This window comes from Plasmodium gallinaceum, assembly GCF_900005855.1.
Source record: "Plasmodium gallinaceum strain 8A genome assembly, contig: PGAL8A_v1_67, whole genome shotgun sequence".
Lineage (NCBI taxonomy): Eukaryota > Apicomplexa > Aconoidasida > Haemosporida > Plasmodiidae > Plasmodium > Plasmodium gallinaceum.
The window spans coordinates 80,176-95,253 of NW_021628227.1; the positions used below are offsets into that span (position 1 = coordinate 80,176).

Consider the following 15,078-nt stretch of genomic DNA (forward strand, 5'->3'; position numbering starts at 1 on the left):
AGTTTTACCAGCTAAAGTACACATAGTATTCAGCATAAAAAAAGAACAGATGTTTAAAAAAGTTGTGATTAATACAATATCTGCTAATAAAAAGAGTAAGACAAAATTTTTTTATTAAATATAAATAAACCACTTGATTTAATTAATGATTGGTCTACAAATAACATTATAGACCTGTTTTGTATAATGTTTAATGAATAAATAAAATTAAAACATTTTATTTTATACGCGCTAAATCACGGGAATAGTGTGCAATAATAAATAAGTACATTGAAATAGCTATTTAAAAATATGTACACTAAAAAAAAAAACATATATATACTTGCACTAAAAATTAGTATATTAAAAAAAAGAACTAAATAAATAATAATAATTTTTTTTAATTCATTTTTTTTTTATTTATTGTGTGTATATCTACAATTTAAAAAAAGAAAATATCATGTATTTTTTTTTTTTTTTTGGCATATGCTGACTTAAAAAAAAAAATATATTATGATAATATTTATTATTATTATTATTATTTTTTATTTTAAAAAAGATGTAATTTTTAAAAAGAAAATTAAAATTTTTTTTTTTTTTGGAGGGGATAAGTATATTTACGAATTATTATAGAGTATATAGTTTATTTTAAGTTAAAACATAATATTAAGGAAATCACATTTTCAAATGTTCAATGAATGAACTTAAAAAAAGTAGTTAACTGGTAAGTAATATTTGATATTTATTAATAAAAATGAAAATTTTTAGATTAAAATTTTAATTAAATTAAAATTAAACTAAGTGTACCCTACGTGTTCCTTATTAATTTTTTTGTTCAGTTCTAGTAAATTCATTAAACAGAAAATTAATAAATTAGTGTTATAAATCAATTGGGATATTTTATTATAAAAAATAATGAAAATTATATATATATAATAGAAGTTAAAAAAGATGAAGAAAGTGGTTCAGAAAAGAATAATTAAGTAATTATTCAAAATTTTATTGATAAAACTGATTTGAAGTCTCAAGAATATAGGGATAAATTTAGAAAGCTATTGAAATATAATTCGTTACTGTGAAAAAATAAAATATAGGAGTATAAGTAAGTATAAAATTTATCTTGATACTCAAAGAAAATTTCTAAGACACAATCTTAGATCATTGAATAAGGAAATGAATGTTATTAGTAGTGTTCATAATCAAAAATGGAATTCAGCTATGATATTGGTTCGCAAAAATGGTAAAAAATGGAGAATTCTTATAGAATATCGATTTTTAAGTATATATATAATGGGAGATTTTTATATTTTACAACATATGAAAGACGTATTCCATGCATTTTATAGCAATGGATGGATTCTTAAAATATATAATAAAAATGAATTTTGGAACATAGTATTAAATAAAAAAAGTAAACAATATAATAAGTTTATAGCATCTAAAAGTGAAACATTTATATTTAACGTATTAGCATTTGGATTAAAAATTAGCATCATACAACTTCAAAGAATAATAGAAAATATTTCTGTGGATTTTATTTAAGAAAATATGGCAGTAGAGTATATTAATTTCATCATAATTTTAACAAAAACTATAAATGAACATTTTAAAGAATTAAGAAGAGTATATAAATTATTACTGACAATAATTTAGGGATAAATGTTGAGAAATGTGAATATTTCTAAACATCCATAGCATATTTGGTGCAAATAATGATTATAAAAAATCAGCCCTTCATTAGATAAAATAAAAATATTCATTGAAAAAGAAAACCTATATCTAGGAAACTGGTGATATATTTTTTAAAAGATTCTAATTGTTATATAAATTATTTTAGTAACTTTTCAGAATGTATTTCTAAATTCCCTTATTAACTAAGAAGAAAAAGTTTATTTGGAATTAAGAACATTTTAGGGTTTTTGAAAAAATAGGTGAAAAAATGGCAGAAATAGTTTACTTTCCATTTTATCAACCTAGAAAACCATGCATTAATTATTGGTATATAAATAGCATTATCGATTTATTTAAAGTAATATTAAATTAAATAAAATGAGTAAAAATATTTTATTGGTACATGTTAAAGTACTGTGAAAATTTACATATATAAACATGAAAACTAAAAAAAATATTTTTGCATTAAAAATAAAAAAAAAATTACTTTTTCTAAAAGTACACAAAAAATGTAGGTATATTTTTACAATATTTCTTTTTTGTGTATTTACGATTATAAAAAAAAATATATTTTTTTTTTTTGTGACAGATATAAAATTATTAATTTTTAAAAAATTTTTTTATTATTTCTTTTTTTAAAAGAAAAAACTATTTTTTTTTTTTTTTTTGATGGTAACACAGATTATTTTTTTTTTGTGAATGGTTAAAAATGTGAGGTTAAATTTGATATACATATGGTATTATGTAAATTAACAATAAAAGAAATTAACTGATGCAAATAATATTTGATATTAATAGAGGAAAATAATTTAATTAATATTTTAATTTAATAAAAAAGATATAAGTAAAATTTTCTAAACATTCCCTTTATTAATTAGTTTGTTCAATGTTAGTAAAGTCATTGAACATCCAATTAATGAATCATACTATAATTGTGTTTTTCCATACAGTTACTAATTTTTATTCTCAAAGAGGTTGATAATGAATTTTATTAAATGGTCCATAATAATTACATAATTTGAGTGTGTTTTAATATCTACTTATTTTTGTTAATTTAAAAGCAACAAACTTGAATTGCTAAACGTAATTTATAATGTTATAATTAAAATGTGTTAAATTAAAAAGAAATAATTAATAAGGATTTAAACTTTTGATTAAAATAAAGTATTTTTATTAAAATAAATAAATACTTCTTAAAAACAAAAAATTCTCAATAATGTATATTACATAAATGAAGTTTTACTAGTCTATAGCATTTAAAATTATACTTGAATTCATTAACTTAGTAGAGATAGCTTTACATGCTCCATATTAATCTGTTTGTTCAGCATTTTAACAAGAATCGTTAAGTTGGCAATCATTAAATCATCACACTAAATTTTATGTAAATACGAAAATTTTATTTTTATGGAAAAAAATATTAAAATATAGATAAACAAAAAAATTATGAGAATATAATTTTTTTTCCAAGAAAAAAAGGCATTTCTCATAAAAGAAGAAAAATAACTTATTTCATAAAAATAACAAGAAAAATTACAAAATTTCTAAGAAAGAATATTTTTGATGACAATATATCATTTGTGTTAATAAAATGATTATTTTATATTATAAATAGTACAATATAAAAGTAACATATCTTTGGTGACTAAATTTTTCAAGTAAATCATAAAATTATTAATTACTTTGATATATGTAAAATATTTTTTTCTGCATGCTTACTATCAGACTTTTCAAAATTTTACGGATTTCATTGAGAAGAAAACTAATAAGTAGATATATTTTGATTCTAATTGGAGAAATAAAAAAAAAAATTAACAATTCAAAAAATATTAATAATATTGCAAAAATCATATATTTTTTTTTGTGATATAATTCTCTCTATTCATTTTTTAATTTTTTTTTTAGTAATTAATGCTGAAAGAGAATATACATTTTATACTTTTAAGTAAAAAAGTTAGTAGTAAGAACTACAAAATAATTATTACATTAGAATTAACAATAAAACAATAATATCAATATGATATTACATTTAAATTTTATTCACCAATATAACTGTAATTTTTTTAATGAATAATAAGAAAATAAAAAGTGATTTTGTAGTCAAATGTATTAAAGCCATCAAAAAATTACGTAGTCTTACAGTAATTATATATATATAGTATTTTCTTTTTTTATTCAAAACATATACATTTGTATTGCATAAGGAAAAACATAATTATTATTCTTCTTTATTTTACTTTCTTTCTTAATAAAAATGAATGCCATAACTAAGAACTTATATATATTTTTTCTTTTCATGATAATGTTTTCTTTTCCTTTATATAAACTCATTTAATTTTTTTAGTTGTAATTGTAATTTTAATTGTCACGCATATAAACAAAAGTATTAATATTTTAATTATTATTTCCTTTTTTATCAAAAAGTTATAATCATTATCTTTATAAATTTTGGCATAAAACACTTATTAAATATTTTTATAAAATCTTTACTTCTATTAATATATACTTTCAATTCTATTGCTTCCTTATACAACTATACATTTAAAAAAAAAAAATTTAATAACTTTTGTTTTATTTACTATTTTTTCTGTGATATAATTTGTTATTTAATTATACTTTTTTTTATTTTTTCTTAATCTAAAAATAAAATTTTCTTTATAATATTTTTATATAAATACTTTTATTTTATATTATTTTTTATATAAATTTTTTTTTACATTGCATGCTTTAAGAAATATGATATCTAGCAATTTTTTAAAATAATTATTATGATTATGCTTAATGGTAAAAATATATTCAATGATATTATGAGTCATAAACTTTTATTTATAAAAATAAAAAACATATTTATGGTTCTCATAAAAAATTGAAAAAGAAACAAAAATAAAATAAAAAAAAAAAAGAATAGTTTATATTTTTGTTTCCACTTCAATAAAAATAATAAAAAAAAAAAAAAAATAACTATTCTTTTTTTCGAATATATTTAACTACAGAATTTTTTAAAATAATTTTTAAATTAAGTATGTTTTTTTTATTTAACATACTCATTAAATATCACCCTTCTCTCTGTTTTATATTTTAAATATAATTCGTATATATATATATATATATATATATTATCTGTGTGATTTCTTTATTTAAAGTGCTTCTCTAGTATTTTTTTAATTTTCTTCATAAAATATGATAAAAAAAAATATATATTATAATCATATAATTTATATATATATCAATAATGAATATATATATCATCGAAATATTATAATAAAAGAAAGATAATAAAAAAACTGGAACAATAACAATAAAATATCTAATGAAGAAAAATAATTAGCGAAATAAATATATCCTAAAAAGTTAAAAGGTCAAATACTTAAAGCGATGATAATGCAAAGAAAAAAGCACATTGATAAAAAAAATGTATTATTATTCTTTTTTTTTTTTTTTTTTGCAACAATTTTTTTTTTAAATATAAACACTATTATAACTAGTAGGTTTTGATATGAAGTACTTATGTTGCATGAACTGTAGAAAAAACATGCAAAAACAATTAATTAAAAATGTTTTAATAGTATTTCCTTAGAAAAAATTTATTAATATAACAAAAGAAATATGTATAAAATAAAAGAAAAATATTATATGAATCTATTAGATTACATATAAAAATACCGAATAGATTAATAAATTTGATATCTATAATAAAAAGAAAATAAATGAAATATACTTAATAAAATTTTTAATTTGGAAATAAAATTGTCAAATAGATTAAAGAAATTCAATACTTTTAATAAATAATAAATGAAATATACTTAATAAAACTTTTGATTTGCATGTAAAAATACCAAACTAACTAAATAAATTTAATTATATTAATATTTAAATTTTTCTTTTTGGAATATATTATTAAGAAAAAATACATTAATTATATTCATTTATAGTTTATTATTTTTATGATCTGTTAATTTCTATTTCTATATAATTTTTTTATATAGATTCTTAAAACAACAAAATACAAATGAAAATTTTGAAAATTAATTTATATTTTTCAATTTTATTATTATTTTCAAATAATTTTAAAATTGTATATTATTTTTTTCTTTTAAAGAAGAAATAATTATTTCACCCTAAGTTAGTTGCAAGAGTAAATTTTTCTTAAAGAATATCTCATGAAAAAAATAATATTTCTTTTAATATCATAGAAGTTAAATATAAGATCTCTTAGAATATCAAAAAATCATATTATCAAAGAAAATATTGATTTTAATAGTACAATTATGAAGGGATATCTTGATAATTCAGTAGAGATTCAATACAAAAAATATACCGAAATATACAGAAATCTTTTATTTTCTAGGATTTTAAGATTATTTTGTCTTTCTCTTCTATTCTTTTTGATACAAGTAATGTAAAATATATAACATAAAATTTGTATTCTCCTTTCATGAAATATTCCTTATATAAGTTAAAATAAAATTAATATAAAATCTTTTAAATATTTAATTTATATACTTAATTATAGTATGTGTCTAAATCAAAGAACGAAGTATTTTTTGAACTGAAGGAAAGCAAAGTTTACTCAAGAAAATTAATGGAAAACGAAGAAGAAAAAATAAAAATTTTTCAGGATAATACAGATTGTAGCATAGTTAATCTTTGGGCTTCACAACGTGCAAAATGGAGAAAAGGAAATTATGAAATGAGAAAGATGGCACATGAAGAATGGAAAAGAGAATGTTTGGAAAATAATATAAATGATAGTATGTGGATAAATAAAACATGGTTTAACTGGAGATTTAAAAGTACTGAACAAATTTTGAAGAAGATGGGTGAAGATCATATAAACTTCTTATGTTTTTTGAATACATTTCCTAGTTATAATAGTATATATGAATATTTGGAAAACATGAAAAAATCGTTAGAAAATTACCATGAATTAATATTAAATAATTGGAGATGCTACATGAATGATTCCATTAATGATTGGAAAGAACAAAGAAAAAACTCTCTAAAAAAGGATGAGTCATAACATATTGAAAAACTTTAGAAGTTAAGTGTTAAGAAATAAATAAAAGCAATTAATAACAACGAAAGCTAGAATCAAATTGTCTAAAGTATAGAAACTATTATACAAGAGAAGTAAATAAAAAGTATTACTACAAGAAAGAAAAAGGTGATAAAATGAACAGAAGAAGAATTTATGTTTTGTTATAAAGGAATGAAAAAAATTCATAAAATATTATAGGAAGAAAGTTAGGAGATATTAATATTAAAGAAAATAAATAAAAAAAATATATATGATAATGACAAAATATGAAAAGAATCAGTAAAACAAATTTTAAAAATTTAGAATGGAAAAAATAATAACAGAAGACTGCAAAGGAGTGGAAGATAGAAACTCAGAACAAAGGAAAAATTTGAAATATGTGTAAAAACACATAATTTTATTAAATAAGGGAAATATAAATGGAATTTGTAAAAAAGAATTTTTTAAAAATTCAAAATAATTGTGAAAAAAAATATAAGTTATATGTTTCTAATAAAATGGTTATTAACCTTTTCTTACAATATTAATATATTGTCAGATGCATATAGGAAGAGAATTATGTATACATATATAGTATTTGTATATATTTAATAAATATACTATGATACTACCATTACAAGGATAAAATACAAATTATTTTATGCTTTTTATATTTAATTTCTTTTGAAATTGTTAAAAAAAAAAAAAGAATATCCCATTTTTAATTAAAATATAAGAAATATAATTATTTTTTCAGATTAAAAAGAAGTTCATTAGTTTTTTTTTCTATATTAAGGTATTTATAATTAAGTCTATATGAATTAATTATAAAATTTTTAATTTCTCATAAAAATACTCAACCTATAATTTGATAAATTAATGTTTGTAAAGAATGAGAAAATAAGATATAAATGAATCAAAAAACAAAAAAATTATATTTAATGAGAATGTTAAAAAAAAAAAAATTGAAGCGTTGAAAATTATAATGGTTCTTTTTCTGAAAATTAGCTATAAAATTAGCAGAGAATTATATATGAAAAAAAAGTAAAAAATTAAAAATAATAAAAATTATTAATAAATGAATCAAAAGGAATATTATTAATTTATTAATTTAATTTCAATGACTTTATTAGTGTTGAACAAACAACTTAACAAAGAGCATGCAGAAAAAATTTTAATTATTTTATTTTTATTAAAATAATAATATTAAAAAAATTGTTTAATTTTTTTTTTTTAATTAATATCAAATATTAATTACATAAGTTAATTACCATTTTAGTTAATTATAATGATACTCTGTAGACATTTTTAACATTATCTTTTTAATCTTACATAAAAAACAAATTAAAAAAAATAAAATTATTATCGTAAAAATTATTTTTTAATTTATTGTTACATATGAAAAAAAAAAAAATAAATAAAATATATCTATATTTTTCTTTTAGATTACTTTTAGTGCAAGTATTTTTCTTTATTGTACATGCAATTTTGCATTTATTTTTTTAGTATAGGAGTTTATATACGAAGATTTTCCCGTCATTTTAACATGCACATATAAAATTGTTTTTACTCATTTTATTTATTTAAATGTAAATTAAAATAGGTCTATAATACTATTTATAAACTATACCCCACTACTTTGTGAACATGATATTATTTGATTTTATTTTCTTTAACTTGTCTTAAAACCTCCAGACATTGTATATCTTTATCTGTTTTACGGTTTCTACTATTTTTCAATTCACTTGTTAGTGTAATATTTCTTTTATAAATATCAGAATAGTTTTTAGGTCTAATTCATGTAAAAGTTCTGACTTTTTCTTATTTTTTTCACTAATTTATATTAAATTTTTAATTGAATCTTATATATCTACTCAATTCTATTACATAATAATTTAATTTTAGAAAGTGAGATTTGAATCTCTTTTCCTCTATAGTATAAAGATATTGATTTTAATTTTCCTTTTTAAATTTTAGTTTGTATATCAATGAAAAGGAATATTTATATTGATTATAACTACTATAAGGCTTACATTAATTCCTTTTGTATAATAATCCATATGGAATAATACTACGAACATCAACTTCTTTAATTGCTGCCACTGATTTTTCTTTAAATCTATTTAAGTTTTCATGCGCCTTCTTTCATCTATTATCTAGTTAAATGGTTTTCATTTCTTAAGTATTTTCAGGTAACAATCTTAAGAAACGAAGAAATATATTTAATTCATTTCGAACATAATAAAACATTATATTTCTTCTAAAATTCCATGAGGTGTACCATTATATATCAATACTGTATTTTTTACTAATTCTTCAAGAGGTATATCTTTTTCTTCATATATGATCTTATGTACATAATCGAAACATTTATGAGGACCTTCATTAATGCCATTCTTTGGGGAAAATAAAAATTAGTGTGCTATAATTTTATCTGTAATTCCTGAATGATATATTTTAAAAATCCTTTACTAATAAGTGTATCAGTAATTCCTATGAATACTTCTAGGACATTCAAATACAAGAATACGAGTATTTCTTGTCACAGAAATTGCGTTAGCAGAAATGGACATTCTCTTAATAAGACTATTTAACGTAAACTTTGAATAAGTATCTATAGCCACCTGTATAAAATATTTTCCTCCTTTCCATAGTTTATGTCCCCCAATATCCAATGAAACCATGTGAAATAAAATAGGTTTTGATAATTCTTGATTAATGTTATGTTTAACCTTTTTATGAAGAATAAACTGACAAAGTAAACAATTTATAATATATTTTTCAATATTAAGTCTGATATAAGGCTACCACAAGTTCTGTTGGATTCTCTTTAAAGTTTTATTGCTTCCACCATGTCCAAAAATTTCACCACTATAAAACTAGTACATTAAATTAATTTTATTTTTCTGGTACATATAATCTCTCCATTTTGCAATGAATAGAGAAGTCATTTCTCCGTACCATATTCACTGGAATATTGTTCTTCTTTTCTTGATTCATTAATTGTCCATTTAATAAATTTTCTAGAAAATTGAACAAACAGATTAAAAAAGAACATGTGTAGCTGTTTCTAATAATTTAATAAATAGAGATACAGTTTTAAATGTTATAAACTAGGAAACTGTATTTACATAGTATACTTCATTGAACATTTATTGTTTTTAATAGGCGTTAATTTACTTTAAAATAAATCCCTATTTTTATTAAAAATTTAAATCGTCATTAATTATAGATTTTAATTGGATATGTTTTATTTATAATGCATGAGTAATGCTTAGAAATTCAAATACGCTGCTCTTAAATTAACAAAGATAAATGATTAACAGAATACAAAAAAATTATATAAATATTGCAAAACATGAAAACTTTATTATTGCTAATACAAATTATTCTCATATAAATTTAAACAAAACATGCTACAAAAAGCTTCTTAGTTAACAATTCTTCTTTTTAATTATCCAACCATTTAAAATTATTTAAAAAAATAGATATATTTTTTATGTATTTTAAATTTACAAAAGGAAAACAAAAAAAATTAACTATATTTTTTTTTTATTTAGCTCTTGCATGGATAACTATTTATTTTACATACAGCTATTACTTTTTATTCTCAAAAAGATTAATAATACCTTTTTTTAACAACTTCTATCACAGCATCGGATATTTTTTGACAAGATAAAACAACATAAGTGTTTTCATATCTTTCTAATGGTTTATTACAAAATATTGTTATATAACTAGGAAGATAATCTATTAATTGCTTGTTTAATGACTTTGCTAATGTTGAATAAACGAGATAATAAAAAGAATATAGAGAAAACTTTATTTAATCTATTTATTATTCAATTAAATTTTTAAATTTTTTAACTTAAATATACTTTCTACCATAATTTGAACACATACTGCATTCCCAAAAGAAAAAAAAATATTCTATCATAATATATTATTTTTTTAAGTTAGCATCATGTACCAAAAAAAAAAAGAAATACATGATACACCTTTTTTCATTAAAACTGTAGATACACACACACATTAAATAAAAATAAAATTATTATTATTTATTAAAATTTTATTTTTAGAGTTTTCATTTTCAGTACAAGTACATATACATATTTTTTTATTTTTTCTTTAGTATACATACTTTTGAGCAACTGTTTTAGAATATGCATCTATAATTTCACCTTATCCAGAAAATTTAGCATGCCGTTTTATTTACTGCCTGTTCGATGACTTAAGTATTAAATAAACAAATTAAAGAGCATGTATGGTTGCTTCTACGGATTTAATGAATCTATGAATAATTTCCAACATTATAAGCAAGTAAACTCTAATTCTGTAGTCTATTTCGATGAGAATTTATTAGCTTTTAAAAGGTATTTATTTAATTTAATAAGAATTGCATTATGCTTATTAAGGACATAAATCTTCAATTATTATTTGTTTGTACTTATATATATTATTAATTATAATGTTATGAATAATTTTTAACACTTTAATATGTTAAAATTAACAAATGTGAAAAATTGATGAAATATGAATTAAATTATATAAATAGTACATACACGAAAATTTTATTATTATTTATATAAAATTTTTTCTTAAAAATTACAAATATAAATTTACTACAAAAGAAATTATTTTTTCAAAAAAAAATACTTCTGATTTTTTTTTTTTTTTTCCTTCAATATATTTAAAAAAAAAATTAAAAATTTTTTTTTTATCTAGAGGTTGCATGCATAACTATTTATATGTATTTTCCATATAGGCAGTTATTTTCATTCTCAATAAGGTTAATAATTCTTTTTATTAACAATATGCACGGAATAAAATATTTTCTATTATATTAATTTATCTAAATATTATACAAAAAAGGTCTATAATATTATTCATAAATCATTATGCCCATAATTTCATATTTTTTATACCTATGAATTTTATTTTTCCATTATAATCCTAAATAACCTATCATATTATAGTTATCACGTCCTTTTTTAAGATGTACAAAATCCTTTTTAATAAAAATATTTTATATACAACAACATTAATTAAGAGCTTTAATATTTTTATCTTCCATTTCTATATTATTTCTTCTATTTATTTTGTATAGCTGTACTGTTGTTACTACACTTTTTCATTAGTATAAATTCTATCTCATATATACATAGAATCCTTGGAAATTTCATTTATTGGCACTTTTGCATGTATTTTATCTCTGATAATAATAAAAATATGTAACTTAAATATTCTTTAAAGAATTATCCTACTGATCTATAAATAATAATACATACCTTTTTTATATAATATTTAGATGAATAAATCGAATAAAAACATTTTATTTTGTGCATGCTGAATTATGGGGGCAATGCACAATCATAAATGAGTACACTAAAATAGTTAGTCAAAAAGCATCTATAAAAAAGAAATATCCTTGCACTTAAAGTGAGTACTCTAAAAAAAATAAATATATAATTATAATTTTTTTTTTTAGTATGTATTTATAACTAAAAAAAAAAATGTTACATAGTATATTTTTTTTTGATATATAATATTAACTTAAAAAATATATAAAAAAAAAATTTTTTTTTTGGGGGATGATATGTTGATTATTATGGAATGTATATTTCTTTTTTAAGCTAAAATGAAATATTAAAGAAACCATATTTTGGAGTGTAGCGTAAATTAACTTAAAAGAAATAATTAATTAATAAATAGTATTTGATGTTGACTAATGAAAATAAAGATTTTAAGTTAAATTTCAATCAAATTAAAAATAAATTGAGTTCACTTTACCTAATCTTTATTAGTTTGTTCCTCTGATAAAAGCGAAGTCACTGAACACTCAATAAATCAACTATTCAGGATATTTGATTCCTTCATACGTAAAAAATTGCTATTGTGTACTATGTAGTCAGTAATAAAAGGGTTAGTAGAATGAATCACATTGGGTTTATTCTTTATTGAAGTTATTTTCGACATCGATTTATACCTTTACTTTGATCGGTAAACAAAGATTTTGCTAATGCAATTTAAAACTGAAACGAATTGATTATACTATCATCAACAGAAAGTTCTATTAAATCTTCCCTATAAGTCAATGATAACTTAAAATTAAGTATCATACAAGTTTCCTCTTTAAGTAATCTCTGGATCTTAACTTTATTTTCAAAATCATTAAACCTTTCAAACTATCATCTTAATGAGCATTGAATTTAGAGGTTCCTTAAAGTATTTTGACTTTAACAAATTTATTGTCACTCTTTACCTTAAATAAATAAGATTTATGAAAAGATATCATATCTTCAAATATGATTAGTCGAATATTAATTCTTCAATTTTTAACAAATGCTAATCCATTGAGGATTTTTTTTGCGATGGCTTTTATATTTCATGCTGTTGTAGGAAAATGATTTATAATAGTACCTTCAATGTCTTCACTAGTATTGAAGAACCATATTGGTTTATTAACTGGGTGTTCGGGGACTTTAATATATTACTGAAACAAACCAATTAATAAAGAGCATGCAGAAATGTTTCTACGTTTTTCGTATATTTATATATATTTTTATTTGCTCTGAACGAGTGATTTTTAATTATAATCTACTTCGTTCAGCATTATTTTATTTCAATAGGCATTTATTTACTTTAATAAAAATCCTTATTTTTATTAAAAATTTAAATACTTATTTAACATTAATTATTAATTAATTATAATTATTAGTTTATTTATTATGAGTTATATTCAGCAATTATTTTATATTGCTGTTGAATTAACAAACATGAACAATTAACAAAAACAAAATAAATTATATAAATATTAATTACATGAAAATTTTATTATTTTGTTTATAAAATTTTCTTGTTAAATTCAAAATAAAAATTCAAAATAAAGAAACTCTTTCGTCGACTAATTATTCATATTTTTCAATAACTATTTTTTCGATTCTAAATCTATTTTTTTTTATATATTTGATTTATAAAAAGGAATAAAATAAAATTATCAACTAACTTTCTTTTTTTTTTTTTTTCTAGCACTTGCATGGCTAACTACGTATTTTTCATATAGTTGGTTATTTTCATTCTCAAAAAAGTTAATATCTTTTATTAACTGATATTCTAGTTAAATTTATTATTTTATATCTTTCAAATTCATAATATACTTAATTTAGATAATTTTTCTGTAATATATTGTCATTTATAACTTCTTCTGATTTTAATACATAAGACATAGATTTTCTAAAATTTTCATTTTCTATTATGTTTTATTTTGTTTAAATATCTATTTGAAACCCTTCTAAAGAAATATTTCTAGAGATTTTTTGTGGTTTTACTTTTTGATTCTTTGAAATATAGACAAGTAAAAACATATACATAAGAACATTTAATTAATTTATTTATGAATTTGGTTAACAAAAGGAATTATTAAATATTTTTGACAATGAAAATGGTTAGTTATATGGAAAATACGTAGTCGTGAAAACTCCATGGGTGATTTATTAATTGGGTGTTCGGTGACTTTGCTAGAGTATTGGTTAATAAAAGGATTTATTAACCTTTCAGGAAAATAAAAGGATTAGTTAAATGAAGAATACGAAGTTGGTCATGCACACACGCAAAAAAAAAAAAAATATTGATGATTTTTTTTTGTTTGTACTTTTTTTTTAAAAAAAAGTACAAAGGCTGTTAGGAAAAAATTTGGTAAAAAAAAAATGCAAAGACTGTAAGGAAAAAATGATAAAAAAAAAAATTAATTGGAAAAAGATTTGTTTCCAATAAATTAAAAAAAAAAAAAAAAAAAAAAGAATTTTTTATTTTAGGAAATGAATTATATTTTTGTGATGAATTTTGTATGAGCAAATTATATACAAATAATAATAAAATTTTCATGTAATTAATATTTATATAATTTTTTTTTGTATTTGTCAATAATTGTTTATGTTTGCTAATTCAACAGCAATATATATTAATTGCTGAATGTAGCTCATAACAAATAAACTAGTAATTTACATTTAATTAATAATTAATGTTCAATAAGGATTTAAATTTTTAATAAAAATAAGGATTTTTATTAAAGTAAATAAATGACTATTGAAAATAAATAATGCTGAATGAAGTAGATTAAGTAATTAAGGATCACTCATTCAAAGCATTTAAAAATATATATAAGTAAATCAAAATCGTAGAGGCAACTCTACATGCTCTTTAATAACTTGTTTGTTGAGTACTCTAATAAAGTCACCGAACACCCAATTAATAAATCAATCCTATAATATCTAGTGAAAACATATTAAATACATTCTGTTTTGATAGAGCTTGGTTATTATTAGGTTTAAATTTCCTATTATGCATTGCTTGACAAATCAAACAATTTGTGATGTATTCTTCAATATCTTTACTAATATTGGGCCACCAAA

At 19.4% G+C, this 15,078-nt stretch overlaps 1 protein-coding gene across 1 annotated transcript, besides 6 other annotated features; it reads left to right on the top strand.

The window, feature by feature from the left end:
* The first annotated feature begins 1,183 nt into the window (after positions 1-1,183).
* Positions 1,184-1,975: a repeat region.
* A 3,943-nt stretch (positions 1,976-5,918) lies between these two features.
* On the top strand, positions 5,919-6,670 carry PGAL8A_00178000 (Plasmodium exported protein, unknown function; the record flags this gene model as incomplete). Its single annotated transcript, XM_028670104.1, has 2 exons — positions 5,919-6,044; positions 6,164-6,670. The coding sequence occupies 2 exons, from the start codon at positions 5,919-5,921 to the stop codon at positions 6,668-6,670; spliced, it is 633 nt and encodes a 210-aa protein (XP_028526889.1).
* A 1,593-nt stretch (positions 6,671-8,263) lies between these two features.
* Positions 8,264-10,073: a repeat region.
* Positions 10,074-10,872: 799 nt separating this feature from the next.
* Positions 10,873-11,345: a repeat region.
* A 1,184-nt stretch (positions 11,346-12,529) lies between these two features.
* Positions 12,530-13,524: a repeat region.
* An 844-nt stretch (positions 13,525-14,368) lies between these two features.
* Positions 14,369-14,926: a repeat region.
* Positions 14,927-15,078: part of a repeat region that runs on past the window's edge.